The 26,329-nt window shown below is 33.3% G+C and overlaps 1 protein-coding gene across 2 annotated transcripts; it reads right to left on the minus strand.

The window, feature by feature from the left end:
- Positions 1-26,329, minus strand: LOC126667025 (protein FORGETTER 1). 2 transcript variants are annotated; one of them, XM_050359969.2, is made up of 32 exons: positions 25,593-26,325; positions 24,343-24,408; positions 23,994-24,167; positions 22,808-22,938; positions 22,547-22,623; positions 21,351-21,532; positions 21,122-21,199; positions 17,018-17,150; positions 14,005-14,065; positions 13,842-13,923; positions 13,260-13,388; positions 12,975-13,118; positions 12,418-12,517; positions 12,213-12,344; positions 8,467-8,537; positions 7,770-7,942; positions 7,114-7,207; positions 6,678-6,775; positions 6,456-6,591; positions 5,973-6,079; positions 5,105-5,200; positions 4,901-4,988; positions 4,698-4,818; positions 4,173-4,272; positions 3,967-4,090; positions 3,819-3,896; positions 3,570-3,688; positions 2,023-2,076; positions 1,802-1,904; positions 997-1,125; positions 483-594; positions 1-364 (listed from the first exon to the last, which is right to left on the minus strand). In XM_050359969.2, the coding sequence occupies exons 1-32, from the start codon at positions 26,166-26,168 to the stop codon at positions 333-335; spliced, it is 3,900 nt and encodes a 1,299-aa protein (XP_050215926.1). In that variant the 5' UTR covers positions 26,169-26,325; the 3' UTR covers positions 1-332. The 2 variants fall into 2 exon arrangements, with proteins under 2 accessions (XP_050215926.1, XP_050215928.1); XM_050359971.2 differs by lacking the exons at positions 1-364; positions 483-594; positions 997-1,125; positions 1,802-1,904; positions 2,023-2,076 and having other exon boundaries at positions 3,597-3,706; positions 25,593-26,329.

Raw genomic sequence — 26,329 nt, forward strand, 5'->3', positions numbered from 1 at the left:
TAAATATTAATAACAATAATATAAATTATATTTCAGCAGTAAATTTACTGATGGGGTCAAACCCTGTTTGTACAAACTAGTTGAAGCTGATTTATAAACAATATAGTTCAATCACCCATCAGCTGTTTCTCTTTACTTGCAATCGGCGTGGGTGATATAAATATACAAAATTATATGCTGAAAAATGGAGATAAAAAAATGAAGCTGTGAGAAACAGTGAGAAAACACAATTCCATGAGATGGTGCAGGAGATTAATCTCTGTTTGATTTTCCGAGTGTGCTCTCATGCTTCTTACCATATAAATGCAGCTTTTCCAAAAATCTGGCCAACATCAATCGTCAATATCTTGAACCCATGCTAGACCTGCACCCGATATTTAAAGTCATGATTTCACCTAAATTACATTTAATTTCTAAATAAACAGAGATTGTATACTATAAATATAAACATGTTTGGTGTGTTGATTGGGAGAAATTTAGACCTTGAAGCACACTTTCCACTGCAGCATTTGGGACGAGCAAACCAACTATGCGCTTGCTATCTGTTGTAGTTTCTAAACGCACAACACGGATTCTTTTATGGCTTTGACGTACCTATCAAAGAAAAGTAGTTGGTTTTATTTTTTTCCATAACCGAGAATATAAACCGATAACCACCATGTCTAATCCTTTTTTCACTCCCTCACTTCTGAAGAGCTTGTGTTTTTAAACACATTTTAAAATAACATAAAATAATATCCAGTTATTTTATGTCCTTATTAATAATTTGTCTTGTAATTGTTTATAGTAGTAGTAATATATTAGCAAAACATTATAAGAGATAAAAGAGAAATATGGCATTTAGAATGGAACAATTACAAAAATAAAAAAATCCCATTTGAAATTGGATAGAGGGAGTGCTCATTTCAACCGTATGCCTGCGGTGGCTTCTAATTTCCAAAATCTCAACATGTTCACTCAAGGAAACCTGGGAGATATTAAGCAATTATACGCTACCTGCTTAGATAAAGCCTTCTCAATAGTACCCCAAACAGGAAGAATGAGGCCACCCAAAACATTCACTTCCTGTATTCTTCTGCCAACGGTACAGAAGTCCCCGAGCTTACACTTGGGTCCATGCATGCACTGCACATGAATTAACAATAAGGCATAACTAAAAGACGATAAAGAAAAAAATTACTACATTCTCACAGTCAACGTAAACTTTGGTTAACTAAATAATAACAAGCCAGTCCAGACACGAATCCAATTTATCCAAATTGGATTTGTGAAGCTATACTCCAAAATCCCATTCGGACACGCTAGAAGCTAAAGTGAATTAAGACATGTAAATTAATCAAGACTCTTTCAGTTGGAAATTACTATGTTTCCTTTATCAATATCTTGATAGCAATTATAAAATCAATCTCAGGAATAAATTTCACCCGAGTTTCTCCAAGATACTTCTCCAGTTGTCAAAATAGATTTTCCACCAGGGGATGAAGGTAAAAAGAAAGTCTTTGCAGGACAACAAAAAAAACCAACAAGCATTTGAGGGTGGTACAGATTGTATAAGTTCTAAACAATTATTTTCATAGACCCTTTGAAACATATAGACGCACAGCAAGCCACATCAATTAAGGTCTCGAAAACAAAAGGATGTAGGATTGAGAAAAAAAAAAACTCGGTTCACATATACCAATTTTAACTTTGATAGTCATGTCCAGTTTTGCAACTTCCTAGCTCAAACAGTTACATAATACATAACATTTACAGCTCCTGAACTAAGATGACATACAGTTACATGTTCTGCCTAACGTACCTGTTTTGATGAAACTTCAAATTCATCTTCCCAGCCACTTTGTGCTTTGTCTAAAGAAGATAATTTTCTGTATTTAAATTTTAACTCTTTCAGAGTCATTTCCCTAAAGGAATGTAAAGGAATCAGTTAACAAAACAGACCCAGTACAATGAAAGCAAAAACAAAAAGATCAAAAATAAATGTAATACAAACTTTAGATTAAGCTAAATAGTACACGATACCTCACTGACTCCCCAACAGTAGGCCTAACAATCTTAAACATTCCAGAAGAACGACTGAATCAAAATTCAATGAGAACAAAAATAAATATTCTGAAATAAGCATCTAACTTCTTGAAGCATGTAACTGAATTAAAAGCAAACAATAATAAAAGTGAACAATCATGCAAAGTAACCAAGTAACCCAAAAAAACAGATAAATGGTGCTTCCAGCAGAAATTGTTACCAAATGTCTGACAAAAACTGAAGTCAAGCAGCATATACTACAAAAAGTTCATTTCAATCTAATTTGGAGATAATGTTACAGATCCCAACAGCAACTACTCATAGCATGAAAATCTTCTTCACCAGAAAATTTCACTTTGCAAGTTTCCAGCATATAGTATCGTAGCATTTGAAGCATGCGAGTATAATAATTTTTAATTCATGTCTCAGGTGAGACTGAAAACGGTACACAGCAAAAAAAACTTCATCCCTTCCTGTTTCTATGAGACGCACAAGCAAACGATAGTGGCAAAAAGAAAGAATGTGAAAGGAAAAGTAGAGGGACGGAAAGGAAGAATGAAAAGGAAAAAACTGCAAATTTGAACAAATGAAAAGGAATAAACTGCAAATTTGAATAATGAAAATGTTCTACAAGATCAAAGTACTGAAATCTGATATTGAAAGCCAAAGAGAATAATAAGCTACATGGATACTTATGGACTAATTTTTTTTATTTAAACAAGGAATACAGCTCCAATACAAAAATCTTTCTAGTAGCTGATGAAGAAAAGCCAAGTGAAGATAAAAAAATTCCTAAAAAGCAAGAAAACTTTATGTTGTTTATTTATGATAGTACCGTGGTTCTACAGCACAAAATAATTGGAAAAAGAGGATTGTATTCCCAGTGCAGCAAAAAAACAGCTATTTGATAAGGAAAAGGTAAACATATCTCCTAATAATCATCAAATCTTTAATAAAATTGAAGGTGAAACAAAAAAAGAATGATGTATGGTAGTTACAATAAGGCATTAAAGGATTTTCTGCAAAATGAGAAAATATACTTCAAGGAAGATGCAGCAATTGAAGATAAGAAATGTGAGCTATTGAAATAATTAGGCCATGTACAGAGCAATTCAACATCTACTACAGCACTAAGTATGATGATGTGACCGAGGATGACATGGGGTGAATTGGTTAAAAATAAATGTTTAACACCTCTAGAGTATGCATCTTAACCAAACAAAATAAAGAAAAGAAACAGTATGAACATTTCCAGCCATAGAGAATTGGGGTTCCGTTCTCTAACAGCTTAAATTAAAAATAAATATATCACAATCCATACAAGAACATAATTTTCCATAACCTTAAAAAAAGTCCAGATTGCTGAGTGTGTGTGCTATTGCAATCCATACTTAAATAGCAGATCTGATTTTCAATAGGCACTATAGGTCGCTTGATTCCATCAAATTGTATAATGGATCTTGATACAGTCAAAAATAGCATAATACTCACTTAGAAATATCAGACTGACACTGACTATCCAGATTCGTCAAATTCAGCAATACCTTTCAAATGCTAACATAAAGTGACGTCTTCCCAACCATTCCCTTTTTGACTCATAGAATCCATCACTGGAAGAGCCAAGCCCATCTTTTTGCTTCTCCTCGAGCATATTACTTGCAGACTAGCAATAATAAAACAGCTAGAAACTTTTATGGTCATTTATCAGAAGAAAATCTTATCTACTATGATGCATAGTCTAAGTTCTTTTCTTTACAAGCAACATTATAAATAACCAAATAAATTAAGAATACCTCCCATGTTATTCCTCGATCAATAGTGAAAGTAAAAAGAACTGTTGATGCTCCAGACATTTGATCCACATGAACTGTCTGCAAGATATGCAAAGTCAAAATAAGTGGATGATGGTATTGTTCCAGCAAGAATACCACAATAGTTTACCTTTGGAGTTCCTTGCAATCCAATGATGTTAGCTTTCATATCAACAATCCCAGAATCAAGATTTCCTTCAATACGTGCATTCTGTACACGAAGATCTAAGATGCTGACAAACAATTCAAACAGCCTGTATATTGGCGAAATTATAGCACTTCTCAGCTCCATATGACTCTGGTGAACATATCAATTTTAATCAACAACCAAGCTACCTATTTTGAATCTCAGGTGGTAGTCCTAAGAGTCGATTGAGAAAACGACCGACATCATGCATGTCTGAATCAATAATACGGCCAGATAACTTTCCGTTACCTATATTTAAAGGAACTTCAAATTAATGACCAGCATGAAAAATAAGTACGGCAATAATGCAAGAGACATAATGAGAACAAAAGAGAAAAGAATATAATCAACAAGCATAAATAATATTTGACCAGAAAAGCACGAAAATGTACTAAGATTTATGACTTTCCTTTTCCTTATTCATAATTACAACACCTGAGTAATTACTTAGAAAACAGAGAAGGGAGAGATGCACTGCTCCAAAACAGGGCCAGACCAACTAAATAAGAGAAACTCATCCATATGACCGTCAGGAGACTTGAATGTATTTCCTCTCCATATAATTTCAGTTTCAGAGATTTGGTACTTTGCTAACTGCCTAGTCGCTAAATTTGACAATTTTATTCATATCAAGAGTTGAAAGAAATTATTCCAGAAATGAAAAAGAAAATTACCAAGGACAGAGTCCCTAACTATTCCAACAGCCACAAGAGCAGCTTTTGCCTTGACGATAAAATCCTGAATGGTCTCTGGCTTTTCAGACAAACACCCAGGAGGTACAACTGGAAGGGCATCCTGAAAACTCTATTTAGTTATTTCCCATATTTCCTGGTATATATCTCTTGTTAAGAAATGAAACAGAAAAAAGTAATTGAACCTGCTCCATTATTCCTCTATACATCACCATCAAAGCCTTTTTCCCATAAGCACTATCATAGTTATAAGCGCTCAAAGATGGTCCAGCCCTGCAGAGCAATAAAATTTCGAAGAGATGCATAATCAAACCCAAAGTCATAGTTAACTGACAATTATTACATCTGTGCTCAATGCTAGTAGTACTATTTTACACAGTTCAGATTACCTGCGGTCTCCCTGAGTTAAAGCCCCAAGAGATTCCAATCTCTTGGCTACTATAGATGCGAATCGACGCTCTCCACCAAGGTTAGTGAACAATAGCCTGGAAAGAGAATGTGAGTCCCTTTTGGATGCTAATACATTTGGTAGAGATTTTTCCATTAATACATATCACAAGAAGATTACACTATTTTACATTATTCATAGCAGCACTAAAATTAGCAGAACTTATTTTCTGGACTTTTGGAGTACTTAATACATTAATGAAAGTTATTTAAAATGAAGCATCCTAAAATATTTTAGAGTTCAAGAAAATGGTTATCAGTTAGTTTACCTACACACCCCAAACATCAGAAAAATACATTTAAAAGTAAAAGGTTTGTTGGCAAAATCAATAAAGCTGTAATGGCAACTCAGCATCTACAAGTTAAAACTGAACTGTTTTGATTTGACTAAAGTCCTATAACTGATTTCAATTAAAAAAAATAGTATGAAAGATTGCAAAGATCAACTAAATTTCACCGATTTTCACAAGACAGTAACATCGCCAACCTCCAAAAGTGCATGCCTATGCTACCAAACAAAGGCTTAATCAAATGTAAAATTTGATAACGCTTCTTTTCAAAGACTTCAACCCACCATCCTCATACAATGATGGTATACTGATTACCTTTACTGCCTCCTAAATCAAATTCCATAAACACATGCAAATGTGTCTAATTGTTCAGTAATCGGCATACCAAATAAATTAAGAAAAATAAAATATTGATGTGCATACAAATCAAAACCAATTTACTATACGGATCAGCTGATTATCCACTCTGACTGCTTTATGCTAATAGATGAACATGAGTTGAAACAATAACATATCCTACCTGTACTCTGGTGCAGAAGCTTGATTTGACCGATGCGTTCTTCCAAACTGTTGAATTGCTCGATCAGCACTCCAAGGAAGTTCCAATGTCAGATGAACCCTTCTTCTCTGTTGATAAAATTGCCAAATGAAAGTAGGAAAGAATCTGACTTTAGAGTTGTCAGCAAGAAAAATTCCAAATATTTTGTCATTTTGAAAAGGAAGGAATCCTCTAGAAAAATGTTGTTAGACACGTAACAACTGGATGATTTCTTCTTTTTCCTGGTCACTTATGTTCTTAGTCCACTTATTGCAAAACAATCCGTGCAGCCAACCAACTAGGTTATAATTATTGTCAAACAAAAAAACTAGATTATAATTGAGGCTGGCTTCAGTTAGACATAAATAAATTAATAACAATGTGTTTGGGAACCTGGTTTCTATGTTACAGTGCCTTCATTTATATATTCTAATTTTTAAATCCAAACTAACATGTATTGTATACCTGATTTATTGCTCTTCTGTCAGCTTGCAAAGAGACACCAGCTGATCCAGCCTCAGAAATGATCGCAACCAACTTTTTACCATCCATGAATAGCTGCTTCTCATGCATGTTGACCATTTCCATACTGACATCCTTTCTAAAGCAACAAAATATAAAATAAGGATAGTCAAATATGAGAAACAAACTTAAAAAAACAGATAACAAAGAGGGACAAGGACTCACGTGTTCCGTGCCTGATAAGTTACACCTTTTCCACTAGAAGCCCTTACAAGCATGCCTCTCCTCCCAGTCATTTCTGCAACTTTATCAGGGCCTCCAAGCTACAAGAGTATTAAATCCATAGTTAAAGAAGTACCAAAACATGCTACATGCTCTATTACTCAACTTCATTCGCTACATAACAAATTATTTACCCAAAAGAATATTGCAGCATAGACCATCAAATATAAGGAGGAAAAAAAATATTTATATCAAGTGACTTTGATATACATTTTCCTCAGATTAAGGTTTACAGTATGAACCTCTCTCCATTACCTGGTCATAAATGGCTCAAGCTTTAACTAGACTTATCTGCGGTTAGTATCTAATGGCACAAAACTATCCCAATTTACCCATCTTAAAGACATAGAAAAATCAGATAAAAATATGTCGGTACTACCTGATCGATAAGGTCATCCAAAGGATTATTTGGAAGATCCAACGACCGAATTATCTCCAATATTTTTGACTTCCGCTGCAAAGAGGCTTCATACCTGAAACAAGTTTATAAATGTTTAGTACCTAACATGCCAACAAAGTAGTACCAAGGAGACGAAAACTAAGAGTATAGCAGGATAGAGATGCATTTAATTTTTAATAGTAGATTTAGTTTGGTTATTAATTTTTGGATTAAATATTATGAGCTTTTTCTATGTATTCCTTCATGGAAGTTGTTTGTCTTTGTTTATGATAGTGGATTTGTCTTCGTTCATGAAAGTTAAGAAGAGTTGGATTTTGATCTACAAGTCGGACTCGTTTAATGACTCGTTGAATGACAATAAAGTCGATATGTGGCTCTGTATGGTCAACGAGTGGGATACATTTCTTGCCGATATGCCAATCACAGCTACTAAGCTATATACAATTATTCCATCAACAAAATTGATGAAGGTTAAAAGAGAAACTCGTCTTTGTAGTATGATCTATATATATTTCTTAAAAATGGATAAATTTATTTGTCTATTGTACTCATTGATCCTTTCCAATAGAAAGGTCCAATATTTATTTCAAAAACAAAATAGCAGGACACAGAGAACGTAGTATTTCTCTTATTACCTCTTCAGGAGTTCAGCATCATACAATAGCTTTTTTTGGAGATATTCATCAGTTTTTATCTTACATGAGTCACACGACCAGTCCTCAGATACTAAATCAGTAATCGGTGGGACTAAACATGCCGGATGGACCAGTTGCTCACAGCAAGAACATCTGATTAATTTCTTCATTTCCTGCATTTGACAATTTAGCAAAAAATAATACACTGGAAAATGATTACACCAAAAATAACAGTGGTTACTAGTGGGCATCAGTTGGGGTCAATATGGGCTTGGTTGCACATCACCCATTTATCCATTTATGAACAACGTACAATTTAATGGGTGTTGATACCTACTTAACCACATTAAAAGTCTTTTCACATTTTTCACATAGAAAGATTTATAAAATTATTCAAGCCTAATAATCTTCAACTGTGTTCTCTGAGTTAAAAGATGAAAAGATCAGAAAATAAGAAAAGAGGAAAAACCCTTAAGCCAAAAAAAAAATATAGTTAAGTAAAGTGACCAAACAAATGAACCATACAAGCACCATCTTAAAATATATGAATGCTCGGTCGATGTGGAAAAAAAACAAATTAAGAGTAGGTGCCCATATCCTGCACTTTGATAGCCTTCATATCAGTTGGTTAAACGGATTCGATACATTTCTCACCCACTGAATATAAAACAATACTCAGAAAGAATTAAGACTTTACCGATTCTGCATTGCATATGGCACAGATCTGGAACTCATCATCAGAATCAGTTGATTCATTTGCAGAGTCAGCTACATTGGCCAAACAAAATGTACTTTAGAATTTGAACCGTGTATAGAGGTGTACTATTAATGAAGGTATACCAACCCCCCAACCCCTCTTTGCATTAATAGGCATAAAGTAAATGGCTGAATTCAAGCAAGGCAACAGGTTCATCTAGTTAAGTTATGCAGTCAATGATAAGGCAAGAAATTGATCCTAGTCACCGTAAGGTTACAGGGAAAAAATCTACATAACAGCAGTATGAGCTGATGAGTGTAGTTTTCGCACCTTCCTAGAAATAAGATAAAGATAAGCACAAAGAAAGCAAATAAAAAAAATATTAACTAGCAGAAGTCGCCTGCATAATATAAACACATTAAAGTTGTATGCCAGTTGCTTGTTTTTTCCCTTGCATCACGATTCATATGCAAGTGAGACAAATTAACTTTTATGTCCTATTTAAAAGAAGGAAGGTCAACCCAAATAAGACAAGAAAAAAACCACATATACAGAGGAGGCCTAAAAAGGTACCTCCAAAGTGAAGAATGAAAATAATACTCGCGCATGTGCCTTGAACTGATGATGTCAATCATGAGATTTTTACATTTGAAAACACTAATATTCTGTAACTGCTTTTGAATTATGATTTTCAACAAAATAATTGAGTTTGATTTCCTAAGCCCATTTTACATGTACTGTAGAGAATATTAATCCAGAAATTTAGGTAATAACTAGAGAAATATCCTATAGTTACATCAATGTGATTTATACCTTTATACCTAACATCTCTATATAACTTCTATATCTTCTTCAGATATTGACTTCTCTTTTAACATCTTGAATTACTTATAAATATCTCCATTTAAATTGCATTTTCACCATGATACAGTACATCAATAATAACAGATAACATATGTTGATAAAACAATAAGTTCATAAGAAAAAAGAACTTGAAAATTATTGAACTTATTACCAACTAATTTCAAGTGATGTACCATTTTATAAGCTCTATTATCATATTAACTATGGAATCTGCCATTTCATATGTACTCTATATGAACACTCAGAATGTAATTCAATATAACAATAATACAATTTTTTGTAATTTCCATTGTTGAGTTGAGAAATAAGAAAATATCATGCATGGTGAGGCTTCTCCTTACCCTACTAAAATGGAGTTGATTAATAACTTTCATTAAAAAATTAATGGAAAACGCTATTAACAGGATTTGGACTCATGAATCCTGCAAATACATCACTTATACATATAATCACAAGCAATGACTCGGACCAGGTATATGGTTCATCGCCCGAAATTATTGTCAGATTCTGAGTTTGAATCTTAAGGATCCAATTATTATGGTTTAAAATAGCAAAACAAATCGTCACATATCAAGTCTGATTTTCATCAGGTCATCTGATATTGAATTCCTGATGAACTCTGCTCTTGCCTAATTTTAGAATGTCCTCTGCATGGCCTGGACACCCTAAATACACTAAGAACTGGAGGAGCAGCATAGCTCTTGCTCTCATTACGCACAAAATAATACCTAGGATCACCACCTCTCACGGTATCCTTATGAACAAAAAAGATAAAATCCAAATGCTAGAACAAATTTATGGATGATAAGGTCAGATGTAACACAAGAATCTCTTAGAGCAAACTTGCTTTGAGAGCTGGGGTTAAAAACTAGTTACAAAATTAAGTTTTAGAAATGATAACTAACAAATAAGACTTGCATATGAAGAGAAGAGAACCCATATTTCAAAAAAGATGAATATTTAAATAGAAGGACACCAAATTAAAGAATATTTTTTCATAGCTCAAATAAAATATAAGAGCAAATGACAACTCTACCAACCATGCAGTCAAACTTTGAGCTAAAGCTGGTCACTTTAAATCACATGTCACTACTGTCAATTTCAACATAAAAGACGGCTTGTTTGTTTGCAAGTGAAAATGCTCAAAAGGAATCCCCTTATTTAAATGAAATAAAATTCCAATACTGGCTTAAAGTTTCAATACTAAAAATTAATATCTCAACACATTAAAATAACATTAGGAATCAAGGGCTAAGCACATAAAACATAATTAGCTCCCGTTTGATGTTTAAAATCTGCTTTAATATGAGGGTCTGAAAGATATTGACTTTCTTTCAAAGAGTTAGCATGGTAAGAGATCAAAATAATTTGTTTTCCTAAACAAAGACCTCTATGTGGCATTTGTAGATCTATAGAAGAGAAATTAAAGGGTTTTATGAGATATAATGAGCACAGTCATGTAATGGTGCATTGTTCTTAGATACACAACATGCCGAAGGGTATTACTGCAATCACTGATCAGCTTCACAAAAATTAAGTCACTATCACAGTGGAATTGAAACAGAAGCCAATACTAAGCTGTTCTCATGAATGAGCAAACAAGACATGAGCAAGATATTCCATGCGGCATACCAATTGCTAATGACAACTCTGATTGATGCAAACTGAGATTGACTTGCCAAAAGAAAGCAACAGAGCAATACAGGGTCCAAGCAATATATATTACGTAGAACTATAAGGAAACAACATATTAAAGTTCTAGCAATATTAGAAAGAGCAAGAAGTGGGATAAACTTAAATGATTATCAAAATACCACACATACAAAAGTTGGGAAGACACGACAGGGAATGAAATCGCTGACAAGATGAATGTACTATGAATACAACTGATAGACACCGTGTCTTTTACATGAATAAGCATTAACATAAGTAGAAATAGAAGTCCAATAAGACCACAATTTAACCGTGCATGCTGGACAATGAAGAGATATTTCTAGAATACTAGTATGGCTGAGAGAAAGATGGCAGAGTGTATGCGTAGAAATACTATAGATGTGACAGCATAAGAATGATTTGATTCATATAGATGTAAAACGAGTCATGCAATGATAACTTCAAGAAAGAGAACTTTACGTGGCTTTACCTACCAAATATAAAATAAATGAATGAATCCAAAAGTAACATTCGTATCAGCTCAATAATGTGAAGACAGCAAGAAGAACAAAGATGATATGAGGCGAGCTAGTGGAAATATCCTTTCTAAAACTGAAGTGCTAGGCTAAAATGTATGTGTATCTATATAATTAGTCCAACTAACTAGGCCGCATTTTTTAGCGGAAAAAACTCGTTTTCCATCATAATGACGTATTTTCGATTGTTAAATATAATAAATTTATCATATTGTCATTTTAATATGTTCATAGCAAATTGGAAAAAATACTTTTCTTTCAATTAAAAAGACTGCTATAATATTCAAACTCATTGAAACCACAAAATTCATAATTTGAAAATAAATGTTAAGAGACAGATATGCATAAAACAATAACCATTGTAATAGTTTTCTCTACTTATGGAAGCTGAAGCTATTCTCAGGAATTATTATGGAAATTAGTTCAGATCCGTTTAGTTTCTGTATTAGTTCCTTGCTATAAATCCAAATGGACAATTCCACAAAATGACTTCAAACGGCAAAATTTTCCTCTGACCAGGAAAATGTTTCCATTGATCAATTTCCCTAAGCGAACCAAGACCAGAGAATGGGGAAGTTATTTTCCTTAAAACAAACAGAGCCTAAACTGAGACCATTGCTTAAGTCATTTGAGTATACAACTTCAGCACTCAACAGATTGGATTCATTTAAAATCTAGTATGGAGTAACTCACTTGCATAATCGTCATCACTTTCAACGTCACTTGCAGGCTCCAATCTTGCAGCTTTCCTAACTCTCCCATTAAATGAAACACCAGGTGTTGCTGAGTGCCTCTTCCGTTGAAGTTCCTTGACACCTTCATCTCCTATACAACCAACTCTAGCTTTACTAAAGTACAAAAAATATAAATAACAGAAGAGCATAAATCCCAAAATTACCTGATAGAGATTCAGGCTTATCTGGCACAGGATAATTTTCTTCCACAAATTTCAGCAAAAGCTCTCGAGGTCCAGAGATAAAATCCTCAAGCTCAAGACCCTACAAATTAATATCGCATTCAAAAGTCAATACTAAGAACAGAAATGTTTTCAAAGGTTAATCAGTAGCCATTGCATGTTTGCTTTACTCTATTGCTACTCAAAATGCATGAAAATGTTATTTCAAATTATCAGAAAAGACGCCTAAGAATAATCAGTTGTCATTGTAACTATGATGTCATAGAGAAGTCATTTTAGCCACTTAAGTTGGTTGCATTCAAAGAATTAAAGAATCTCTTTGGCTAACTTCGGTAGGATTGAGTTGCATTTATTTTATATTACTCTTTTTTGATGAATGCCTTATCCTCCATGTACGAATGTATCACTATCTCAATGAAGTTTCATCTTTGTTTAACAAAAAACAAAAAAGTAAAATAAAACAAACTAAAAGGACACATATAATAGACACCATATAACCACACACAAAATGAAGATAATGCATCATAGACAACACATACATATTTAGTCACAGCTTCTTCTGTTCGAGCCTCTCCAGTACTCTGGAGGCCAATAACCACGCATTTGTCTTCAGTCAATGCTTGCTTAGCTAATCTTACAGCAGCAGGAACCTTTGCTGACATGCACAAATGTCTAAAGAAACGCTGTAAAAGAGAGCAAATGGATGTTCTGTATTAACTGAAAAAGATATATTGAAACATATGAAAGAAATTACTTAAATGAAAGTGTAAAGCAATTAGGGAACAGCCAAACATCAAGCAGCTAGGAGCTAGGTAACCCTTTACCTGATGGCTCGACCAATACAATCTCCACAATTGACTAGAAATAGTTTTGTCATTATCATGAAAAGCACTTGCAGATAGCAATTCAACACGCAACTCTCCCCAAAACTGTGCTGCCTTTTTGTACATCTCCTAAGAAACTTACAAAGTAACATGAGGAAACACAAAATACCTGAAGAAAAGACTACATACAAATATTTAAAGCTTTTCCTTTTCTCGGATCACCAAAACTTGATTGCTCATGTAAATGAGCAAATAAATTTTGATTTTAATCCTCACAAAACAAGTTCTTGAGGAAAAATGACTATGTACCCTCAAGAAGCATCTTACTAATGCCAAAAGGACTAGTTAACCAAAAACTTATCAATACTGAAACTGGCAAATAACTCAATCCAAAATAATGAAGGTTGATATGGAAAAAATAAGGAGAAATAAACTAACAGTAGAACAGAGAGAATATGAAGGCAGCTATTGAGGAATGAGTAATGTATCAGCATATTCCCGGTATTAAGCAAGACAAGGTAACAGCAATTTTTAAGCATAATTTATGTGCATGACAATAGGAGAAAAAATTCTGTCTCTTACCACCATTTCAGTATCTAAAGGCGCTTCAACAACTTCAAACTCAGCCCCTTTGTAGCTAAGGGTACGACATACATACATTCCCCTAAAAATGGGACAAATTAACAAATAATAATAATAGAAATAATAATGAAACAGTATACATAGTATTAGTTAAATGAAAAACCTTGCTTTCATATCCATAGCAACAAGTTCCAGTGCCCCTACACCACCTTTTTCAAGAGCATCTGCAATTTTTCCCAAAATAGGTTAACTATATTACTGCTGAGCATTGTATTCGAAAATTAACATAAAAAATGGAGAAGCAAATAGGATGAAGAGAGAAAAAGATCCATATAAAAATTCAGAATGCAGTATATGGAAAAGAAAACAAGAAAAGATTAAAGAACATATATGCACATGGAGGAAAGAAATGCAGAAGTCAGAGATTATAAGAAAATATGAATCTTTAGAGATAGAGATAGATTAGCAGTATAAACATTTTGAGTGAACAGCAAACTTGCAATCGTTGAAGTCAAACAAATGTTGACCATGTTATATTCATAATCCTTACAAAAACCAGCCATACTGTTCAACATATGGCTAATTTATACAACCAGTGCAGGGTTAAGGAAGTCCTTCAGTGTTCAGTAGATAATAGTGGAGGACAAAGTGTATATATGAGTTTGAATTCACAATTTCTAAAATTACTAATACAGCTTAATTTCTCCCATACAAGAGCTTTAAAAATTACCTACAGAGGGTCTGAAGGCAGAAGTTGTGTAACTAGAAACCTAGAAAAACAATTCCAAGCTGTTATGCGATGTAAGTTCTAGTCTTCACACAATTATTTTCCAAGAAACAAAAATGTTATCTAGTTTTTGAAACTAAATGATAATACAAGTAATCTGGCTCCTCTAAAGAAACTGGCAAACCTACTTTTACATAAAAACCAAAAGAAAATATGTACATTCGAGGTTACAAAGACTACATCCCTGTTGTCTACACAACTAGTCTGACAGAACATATCCCCAACTAAGTAGATGGTCATCTAGCTCTCCTGTCCACATTCTGTGGTTTTTCTCAACTACCATCACAATCAGGAACCTTATCAACAAGGAAATATTACTGGGATGACAGAATTGAGAGCGATTTTCTATTAGTATGTATGACTGGGTAGTCAAAATCAAAAGGACAGATGGAAATGGTTCTTTCATCATCTTCAGCATGAGACGTTCTACTAATGTCTCTGTCTGCGTGTGCGCCAAAACAAGGGACCAAAAGTAAAAAAACATTAATGCAGAAAAGAATGGAGACAAGAATACAAGAAACTATAGAAAAATACCCAAAACGAAAGCTGTAGAAAGAAAGTAAAATGATTTGACCTATAGTAGGAATTAGATTACAGTAATTAGAAAACAAGATGATGCACATAATAGTGAGGAGAAAAGATAAAAGGCCTAAAAAACCAAAATTAAAATAATAAGAAGAAATGGTATTAATGGTATTGGTTTAAGAGATGGAAACAAATCAAACTATGAAAATTTGACAGATTGTACAGAGGAAAGACGCATAAAAATGAAAAAAAGTTTTTAAAAACAGAAAGATTTGAAACATCAAATGCTGCAAACTAGTCCACTTGTGCATGAACTTTTAGACTTTATGGAGGCACGCCTTTAACAACCATGGAGACAATGACAATTGGACAGATTGACCAGTACAAAGAAGAGACCAATATAAAAAAAAAACAATTTAAAAAAAAACAGAAAGATTTGAAACATCAAATGCTGCTAACTACTCCACTTGTGGATGGACTCTTAGGCATTTGTTTAGTTTCATCTAAAATTAATATTGCAACAACCAATATGTTGGAGACATGCCTTACGGTATGGAAACCAACATCAAAATGAGGAACATAGTTAGATGCTTGGGATAGGTGCACAATGAATAGCAAAAGGTGGCTACACATGCGAAGACATCTTCTCTGATATATTAGCTTGATATTACTGTTTGATTCCTAGCTTTATAAAACTCTGATTTTAATTTTTTTTCAATTTTTGTTTTTCTGCTTTTAGGAAAAAAAGAACATCTAAAAAGGAATTTTAAATAAAGAAAAAAAATTGAAATCGGGTCCAAACAAAATTCAAAACAGAAACTTATTGGGAACTGGCAGAACTCTGTCAACTAGGGGCACACTCAGCACAATTTTGAATATGGTGGTGCACCCTCTCAAAGCAAAAGGCATTCTTTGACCCGCTTAGGCACTAGGATACCCTCTTAACCACAATATTCTGCATATCAGTCATTACTCTTAAATCATCCATCTTATCAAAATAGCATAACTCAGTAGAGCCTTCCAATCTAAAGAACTTGAGTTACATTATCATTCAAAAGATTATTTTGAACATAAAAGCTCTTGAAATTTGATAAGAGCAGCAACTTACAAGTTATCTGGATTATTAACCTTTCAGCCTGATGATAAACAGATCAGTTTCTCCATTACACAAAAACAATTCCCAGATGTTACTAGGTAAATTTATCAACTAACATAGACTCAAAAGGTTCAGAATCATGAACTGACAGATTTACTTACAGTTTTAGCTACAAAACTCTTTATAATTGCTAGATAAATAATTTTGCTGCTTTGATAAAGATAGTGCCTAAGATAGAACTAAAAGTATAAATATACAGAAAATACATGGGAGTTTTTAAAACAATTGCACAATAAAAAAAATGTACTTGCTTGTGCAAAAAATGCATGACTGGCCGTCATTCATCACATGTGGATGTGTGTGTATTGTGCATGAGAGGGAGAACAAGAGAGTGACATCAAACTTTTGTTAAGGATGCCGAAGGAGTAGTTACTTATAAAAGAACAGCAGACTCACATCATCAAAAAAAATCGATCAAGTAATAACAGTCATATTTAGATCATAGTTCTTTAAACCTAGTGATAAAATTACTAACATGCACTTTGACAGCCATCAAAACAAAATCTCTTGGTTGGAAAATGTTAAGATCATCGTCTTGTAAATTTGCCCATTCATTTGCTGCTTTGTTGCTTTAAGTTTTCACACAAACATAATAAAATTAAAATAAATAATTCAGCATGAATAATATGAGAGATAAAAATAATTTGGTGAAAATGATGAAGTTGAAAGACCAAAAAATATAAATAGGATGTGTAAAAGTTATCACACCTAAAAACTTCGGAAATTCATCAAAGGATGTTCCAGCTCCCCAGAGACCAAGCCTGACCATATAACCCATATTACGAGGCTCGGATGCACCAGTTGCTGAGCAATAAATAACACGTGCTTCAGGAAGTAGAGACTGTTTCAGAACATTTAAATTTTAAGCATACTATTATATGCAATTACAAGATAACAAAAAGAACTGTAAATGATTATTTGTACGATGACGATGAAAGCATTCATAGCACTGTAGAATGCTAGTGTATAGCAGTACAATGTGTTTCCATAAAGGCCTTCATGGACAGCCACTAATATATCTCTTATAATCAGTTAAACATACAAAATCCAAATATAGAGGAATAACAGGATTAAAAAAAATTACAGTAAGGAGAGAAATCTTGCCTCTTTTTAACCCTAAATGTAGTCAGGAAAGAATATAGAGGGGCAAAGTGCATTGAAAAGAAGTAGTATTAAAGAACTGGTATTTACTTGCACTAAAGAATTGTAATTTACCCTATTTTTGGTTAGGAGTTAAATAAGTGATAGAAAACCAGTTGTCTTCTTTTGTTTGAATAATAAATTACGATGAGAGGAAAATAAATTTTCTATGTCCAGCTACAACTTTGTCCTTTGCAAGTAAACCAGCACTTGAGCGTGCAATCAAAAGTCAAAATTAAAGATTGAGAAGACAAATAAAAAAAAACAAGAGAGTTAGAGAATAAAAATTGAGCATTTTGCGAATAAAGCTCATCTTTCTCTCTAAATTAATAAAAGGTCCAATCATTCGTCCAGGAGACAAATCAACATTAAAGTCAGGTCACATTATTTTGCCTTCACTTCCAAAGAGGGGGAAGTCACATTTCCTCCCTGCATATCTTTACTCTATTATTTTCTCATCTAATTCCACCTTCAAAAACAAAGTGTAAATTCTCAATGTTTCCTGCATAAATTTGTACTCAATTATGTTTGCTGCTGTAAGGCAAGGCAAAAGCAAGGATGCTCATCTCCTCCATATTTCTGCATCCGAATTCAAAACCTCCGAGCATCCCCACCATATCCAAGGTTATCTCTTCCTACAAGTCCATTCAAGTCTCATTCAATAAACAGATTCTCCCCATTTGATATGCTTTGCATTAAGTCATCCATGTCCTCCCAAAACTTCTGTTTACATTCTTCATCCAAGAGAACTTAAGGGGCATAAGCACTCACCACATTGATCGTCTCTCCTCGTACGACTAACTTAAGTAAAATGATTCTATCTCCTATACTCTTTACAGCCACTACAACTTTCTCAAGATATCTATCCAAACTATTACAACTTTATTCTTAATTTCATGTCCTTTTGTATATATACCCTATATTTTCTATTTTTCTACTTCTCTTTCCTATCCATTTGGTCTCTTGAACATAAGGCCATCTCCAATAGCACACCGACTTGTCAATTTGGTGTGCAAATTCTCTCCAATAGTACTCTATATCCAACTCTATTATAGTGTACATAATTCTTTTACTCTATATTTCGAGTCACTCTATTATAGTGAAACATAAAATAGAATAGAGTACTATTGGAGATAGTGTACCTTTATTATAAATTTCACTATTAAACATTGGTTATTTTTTATTACAATATAGTCCAAATAAATATGTTCAATTTTATCGGAAATCTAAATATTTAACATTAATAAAATGGATTTACATTTATTAATTCAACAATTTATAAATAAAATATATATTAATGTTATTTTATTATTTGATAAATATTTATATTTTATTTTATTAAGGGTTAATGTCATAAAAATTCACCAACTTTACACGTTTAATCATTTTAATCACACAGTTTGAATTTTCTCATTTTCATGCACGAACTACCACTTTTTCTCAAATTCATGCACGGTGTTGAGGTGTCAAGGCTCCATTGGTGTAATTCGCTGAGGTGGAGGTCATTTTGCACCAATGAATGAGTGCCACCTCAGCACCGTGCATGAAATTTGAGAAAAAGTGGTAGTTCGTGCATGAAAATGAGAAAGTTTAAATTGCGTGATTAAAAGGAGAAAACGTGTAAAGTTCGTGATTTTTTTTGACATTAACCCTTTTATGAATAAATATATATATTTTATATATTTAAAAATATATGAACATATTTAGAAAATAAATTATTAAAATCAAAAATATAGTTTATTATAAATAAATATATAAATATGTTTTGTAAGTATTGAATAATTTACAGGTGTAAGTGTAAAATGTTTAAATAATTTATTGGGTAGGAATATGCTGAGAATATTCTGTTGGTGTAAAAAAATAGAGTCAACAATTGGAAATGAAACACTCTAGCAGTGGAGTTTTGGTGAGAAATTCACACTATTTTAGCTTAAACTATTGGAGATGCCCTAACCAATTTTAATTCTTCTCCTCCCCATGGTGTCCACTAACTCCATTAGCTTATCTGTAAGAGATCCAAATATTCCAAGTGCCTATCTTATTTTTACTTTCTACGTTTTCCTATTTCTCTTTCCATAATAGCCTGCTACCCTCTAAAGATCCTATATTGTCTAAAATATTTGGTTTCCAGACTAGCTTCTTACCCACATCCGTCCTTGATATGAGAACCCTTTCTTGTTTAGCACCACATCCAAGACTCGGCAAGATGCATCACATTCAAGGAACACCTTTGCCCACTTATCACTACTGCTAGGGCGCCATTATCACCCACATAATTGAACTTGAACCCCTGGATTCCAAAATAAACGCCTACAAGCCCGACCTTGTTCCACAATCATCAGTAAGCATGATACCTGAACTAATTTGTCTGCTGTAACTTAAGTTTTACATACTGATAGGTATCTTTTAGCTGAAATGAGATTGCAAAATATATTACAATAAGGTCTCTATAAAATAATATGCCTGGAACCAAGAAAACCTATTACTAAAGCGAGATCAATTAATCAATAAATTTTTTTTGGATAAATCAATTAATAAATTAACAATTAAAAGTTTATAAAATCGTCATGTATAATAATTTTATATACCTTATAATAATATTACATTTTTGTTCAAATTTACATAATATACTTTTAATTTAGCTGATCTTTGTCTATTTATACTAGTCATTAACTTCTATTTACTAATTAAAATATTAGAGTGTTAAAAGTGTATAAATAGAAAAATACCTAATTGTTATGTCATATTTGTCTAGCTTTGTTTTATTGTATATAAATAGAACTAGTAACTCTACAAACAACATATGAATGCAATATGATTTTTTCAAAATTCACTGATGAAAATTAAACGATCATATTTCATTCAATGTAAATTTCAATCCAAAGTGAAAGCAACAGTGTACTCATCTTAAACATATAGTAATAATATCATACATATAAACTGATAAACTAAGAAATTGTGAATGTGTCCATTAAGTGGGCCTTTTAGGATGATTTTTCTAAATTCTGTAATCTTATAAATGTAGCACATTGGTTCCAGGTAGTATCTGCCTATCTGGCTAAAAATACTATTTAATGAGGTTATTATTTCATCGAGATTATTTTATCAAGGTTCTACTTCAAAGTATCCATGTTGAGATGAGGAGAAAAATCAAGCACATGCAGACATAACTATGAAAACTGTTAGATTCCATCTTAAAACCAATTGGTGTTAAGTGGAGGTGCCCAACCAATATATAAACACATGTCCACTCACACACACAACCAATGTGGGATTTCCCACTTTAACACTCCCCCTCACGCGTAGCGTGTACGGGCCAAGCAACAAAGTCCCCCCTCACGTAAATCTCACGTGGGCCGGGCCAAACTCAAATTGTGTGAATGGACAAGGCTCTGATACCATGTTAGATTCCATCTTAAAACCAATTGGTGTTAAGTGGAGGTGCCCAACCAATATATAAACACATGTCCACTCACACACACAACCAATGTGGGATTTCCCACTTTAACAAAAACAAATAACCACATAGATGTCTCCAAGGACACAGCCTATTAGTGGGGATCTTATATTCAAACCTGTGTTTTTTGTGTTTGAACCTTCTGCTTGTCATAAAAAAAAAGTGACTACAGAGATTGAAGTTCATGCATGTAGAGTTCACATTCAACGACAAACCTGAATTTCAAGAACTGCTCGACCTGTTCGTGTTGGCTGACTTCCGGCTTCAGGTACCAAATTTTTTGCTTTGTGACACTACAATGAAGCCATTGGTCCTTAGCAATAAGAAGTAGAATATGATGAAAACGCCAAGCACTTGCTCATCCAACAAGAGAGCCTTTTGAAGAATTGAACATTCAAACCAAATCATGTTTGACAAACCTCCAAAGGACAAAAAGATATGTACCTCATCAAATATGACAAGACCATCGAATCCAGGTCCACACCACTGAACAAGCTGCTGTAAACGAGAACGGCCCTTTTCAGAAGATGCAATAAGGCTACTATAAGTTGAAAATACAACTCCCTCCCTGACACCGACAGATTTTGCATCAAGTTTGGCATAGGAAAGCTTATTCAAAGCATGCACTGCATAGATAAGTGAACATTAAAAAACAACTAAATTTCTGATTTCACAACAATCAAATTAGATATTCGCTGTGCTAATATTTGCTATACTTGTGTCAAACAATGACAAATTAATTATTTCTAGTCAAAACTCATCATTCATAAATTGAGCATATAATTAAGAGATAAGGAAATAACTAGTTTAGTAAGAAAATTAAATATAGACTTTGAAATTTTTTATACACGAAGCATATTTTAATGATTGTGCTAACATCTATTAACTTCAAAAAAAAAGTAAAAAAAAAAACTTAGAATAGAACTTATAATTTATCTATTATGATAGGAACTAAAGAGTTTGTGTTGCATTATCACCAATGGAAAATCTATCAAATTATGTCTTTGCTATGTTGGAAAGCTTAATCAATGCAATCAGCCCATTAATAAAGTTTTATATCAGGAGTTCCAGCTAAATTCAGATTAATAAATTACTATGAAAGTATCTACTTATCATATTTCAACTTTAAAAAATGAATGGAATAAGTGACTGAGAGAAGCATATCAAACAATGAAAATTTACAATATAGAAATTCATAATATATCAAATAATTTTCATGTCAAAATAAATATACATGAGGCATGTCATATCACAAAAATTTAGTAAGAATATTAAATAAAAATAAAAAGATAAGATCCATTGGAGGTAGTGTGAGCAATAAAATTTGTGGGTAATTGATTAGACCATTTTTTTATTTGCGGATAATTTTAAGTTTTTTTTACTGAAAATGAGTGCATAACTTTAATTTTTACGGAAACATTTTGTACGAGTTTCCAAGAGTTTTTGAAACATTTCAAAAAGGGGAAACGCAGCATTGTCAAAGTTTTCATGCTTCTTAGGTATTGGCCAAACAAGTGTACCTCACTACATAATAAAGCAACCCCGTAACCAACCATACTTGAACAAATAATAACAAATTTCATTATCTTCTTTAATCATTATCCAATCTGTGGAAACATAAAAGATTATTTTTGGCTTACCTTCAATATATGTTGCACCCACATCATCCAAGTCTCTTCTTGCGTCAAACTTCAAGTCTGAACCAACAGAAATCCACCTGTAAGATCAGTAGAGAATGGCCAAAGAACATTACAATTTACAGTGTGGAAACATGAGATCCTCCCCAAAAACAGAGCAAACTGATAACATACAGGTGAAAATTATAGCAATACCAAACCATAAAAGTAAAAAAAGAAGGAACAAGATAAGCGTCAAATGCAGAATTTGAACCCAAAACTTACAATATTCTCCTCCTCTCATGGACCCAATTTTCCAATATAAGCCCTGCAATTGTTCGACCTTTCCCCACACCAGCTCCATCTCCAACAAAAAATCCAGCCCTAGCACCACTTGGAAGGTGTTGGAGATGCCTCTGTCAAGTAATAACTTATAAGTCAGGAAATGAGAAATTGAGAGCATAAATCATAAGTTACGTTGCACGAAAAGGGAACAAAAAACAGATACGATAGAACGCTGAGAACCGGTATTTTTCAAAAATAAAGGACACACAAAGTGGGGGAACCTATAAATGACAAGAATATAGGAATATATTTATATTAAAAAAAATATAGAATTTTATTTACATTTATGACAATTAATGAGATAATGAATAAATATGGAAAATTTACAAAAAAAAATGGTCTAAAACCAATAGAATTTTCAAGAATACGCTTTTTTGATGAAAAAACTTTTACATCTAAATTTTGTTCACTTTATACCAAAATAGTTTCACTTTTTACGCATTGTATAAGAGATGTGCCGGAGATGTACCAACAACTATATGGTTCCGATACCGTACCTTTTGTATGCAAGAATAAAAGCGCTAAAAGTGAAAACATGTGTGTTTTTTAGGTAAAGATGAAAGTTTTGAATTTAAAATGTATTTTTAAAACTTATGAGATTTTTTGAATAGTTTTGTGATTTTCCCTTTAAATATACTAAAAATCTAAGTTCATATCAAATAATAGCGTCCTTAAATTAAGTTTTGTGCCTCTTTTCTTATCCTTATTCCGATCTGCCGCTTAAATGGTCTCTTATGAAATTTCTTTGGTCTTATCTACAAATTTTATTATCATAATTTAAATTAACATTTTAAAATTTACATTAAAATTTTAAAATTTAACAAATGTTATAAAAATATAATATAATCCAACAAAAAATAAGAAAGATGAAATTTATTCTTGGCAATGTGAATAATATAATTGTGGATAATTGATTAAATATTTTTTATTTGTAGGTATTAGGTAGTATTAGGTAGTTTTTAGGTTTTGTTAATAGTAAATGGTGTCTAATTTTTGTTATTTTCCGAGACGACCCACAACATTTCCTATTAGTTTTTGAGAATTTTAGTTTCGGGAACATTTTGAAAATGCAACTTTTTCGAAGTTTGTGTGCTTATAGATCATAAGTTCTACAAAGGAAAACAACCTGGCAAGCATAGACCAAAGTCTCAATCTGCAAGCATGACAGAGCCATTGTCTTCTCCAAATCTTCCTTGATTTTCAAATCATAAGTGGGCTCAGGCGGCTGCACTGCAGATAAAGATGATGTTTCCACAATAGGATCAGGATGAGGAGGTCCGATAGATAGCTTGGGAGGTCGCTGCATGAAAAAAGAGCATAAAACATGTAAGCCTAAAATCAAGTTCAATTCCAAAAGCTATAAAAATAAATAAAACATGTTCAAGACGTAAAACTTAATAGATATTTGAAAAAAAAAAAAAAAAACAGAGCCATCCTTTAAGTAAAAGTGAAGCTACTTTAGATAAAGCACTCACATAATCAGTAAATGTTTCTCCCACGGTGCCACCTTCATCTTCTTCCTGTTCCACTTCAATAGCTACCTAAGGAATTTCATCAAAAGAGGTTACATGACATGTTAATGAGTAGTGATATCAAAACATGCTTAAAGCCTGATTTAAAACAGTAGGCACATTCCAAAAAAAAAAACATAACATTCTCCTCCACTGCATCTTATCATTACATTGCAGATCAAACGATAAAAGTATATTACATGTATAACAAATATATCCTAACCTTAAGATTGAATTTCAGAAAATATGGAAAATGGAGCCACAAATCTGTATCTCTATAGCATATATATTACTATCATGAGCATTAATTAATTAGACTATTCTAGTAATAAAATAACCAGAATTTTGTAAGAGTTTATAAATTATGCAAGCTAACATGCTCTGGTAGGTTTCTACTCCACACCAATGTTAGTATCTCAAATCTCTAGTAAAGCACGTGTCTAAATAAAATTCTGGTCTCTCCCTGGAAACTGTTCAAAGTATTGAAGCATGAATATTTATGAGACCCCACGCAAGCATTCACTCAGTGACACATTCATACGCAATAAAAAGGGGTTTGGTATATATTTATGCAACAACAGCGTACGGAACCCAAATTTTAGACAAAAGCAAGGCATCAGAGCTTGATACAGTACTTCTTCATCACCTACCTCAACATCTACTAATGCTTGATACAGTAAATGTTTGAAAATTCTCCTCTTTTCTTTCTAAAACCATTACTCACAGAGCTGTAAGTTGGTCAACTCCATTCTTATTCTTTTTCTGATTAAAGCAAACATACCATTATAATCAATTGACTATAAGAATCAAGTCGACGCATAACAACAACTTAGTCACTCGCAACTACAACAAATATAAGAAATCCAAACAGCGATTCTTTATCTCTCTAAGCTAAGTAGTTAACCCGGTCCATTTTATTAGTTTCCTCTTTTAAGTTGCTTGATCATGCTTACTACTATTATATAGATTTAGATACAAAAACACAGGCATGAAGAACACTATGGTATGCCACATAAATAAATGTATTAACCTATCTGGTATAATATCTATTAATCAATCAATACTCAAACAGTTTTAGTAAAATTCTCCATGATTGTAAATAATTTTACACCGCTAATGGCTATATACAAGAACAACACTACTACTGCAGCTACATTAATGGAAAATAAACAAGACTATAATTGACATAAAACAATAATGAAAAGAAAAAAAACCTCGTTGACTTCCTCAAGGGGCGGAGGAGGAGGAGGAGGAGGAGGAGGAAGAGTAAGATGAGGAGCCGGAGGAGGAAGACTAGGATGAGGAGCCGGAGGAGGAAGAGTTAGATGAGGCGGAGGAGTAAGAGGAAGAGGAGCCGGAGCCGGAGGAGGAGGAGGAAGAAGAATATTAAGAGGCGCTGGCATGGCGGCGGTTGCTGATAATGTTGGCGGAGGAAGAAACACGGGGTATTTGCCCAGGCACGAAGACAGAGAGAGATCCTGGAAACACTGAGGACAAGAAAACCTAGATAATCCATGAGGAACATTCAGCAAAGCCCGGCAATGAACACAGGGAATTTGCATCTTAGATGGATCGATTCCGTGAGCCGGCACTTGAGATTGTTGTTCGGAATATTCCATCTCCGTTATTAATTTTGGCGGCAACATTTGAGGCATGCCACAAGTTTTACACTCAAACTCAACCCGTCCTCGTTTCACCGTCGTTACCGTATCGCAACCTGCGCACCGCACTTTAACTCCGCCTCTTCCGATTCCAGGCAGCCCTGGAGGTGGCGCCGATGCCTGAGTCATAACCGCTCACTGTTGTTTTCTTCTCCTTTCTTTAATTAAATTGATAAATAAAACTAAAACCAAGAGTTTGATGAAAATGAAGTACTGGAATAGTAGCTTTCGAATTCAGTCTCTCTGATTCTTTATCGCTTTATTTTATTTATTTTAATTTGCTTTTGCTG

Source organism: Mercurialis annua, linkage group LG2 (genome assembly GCF_937616625.2).
Source record: "Mercurialis annua linkage group LG2, ddMerAnnu1.2, whole genome shotgun sequence".
Taxonomy (NCBI): domain Eukaryota; kingdom Viridiplantae; phylum Streptophyta; class Magnoliopsida; order Malpighiales; family Euphorbiaceae; genus Mercurialis; species Mercurialis annua.

What these genes read in the sequence shown, in the direction of transcription:
- LOC126667025 (XM_050359969.2), bottom strand. Translation starts at nt 26,168, where the DNA reads ATGACTCAGGCATCGGCGCCACCTCCAGGGCTGCCTGGAATCGGAAGA. An exon ending in ACAGAAGAGCAATAAATCAG is followed by an intron (nt 6,080 to 6,455) that starts GTATACAATACA and finishes TTTTATCAACAG; the next exon opens with AGAAGAAGGGTTCATCTGAC. An exon ending in TTGAAGTTTCATCAAAACAG is followed by an intron (nt 1,126 to 1,801) that starts GTACGTTAGGCA and finishes ATTCATGTGCAG; the next exon opens with TGCATGCATGGACCCAAGTG.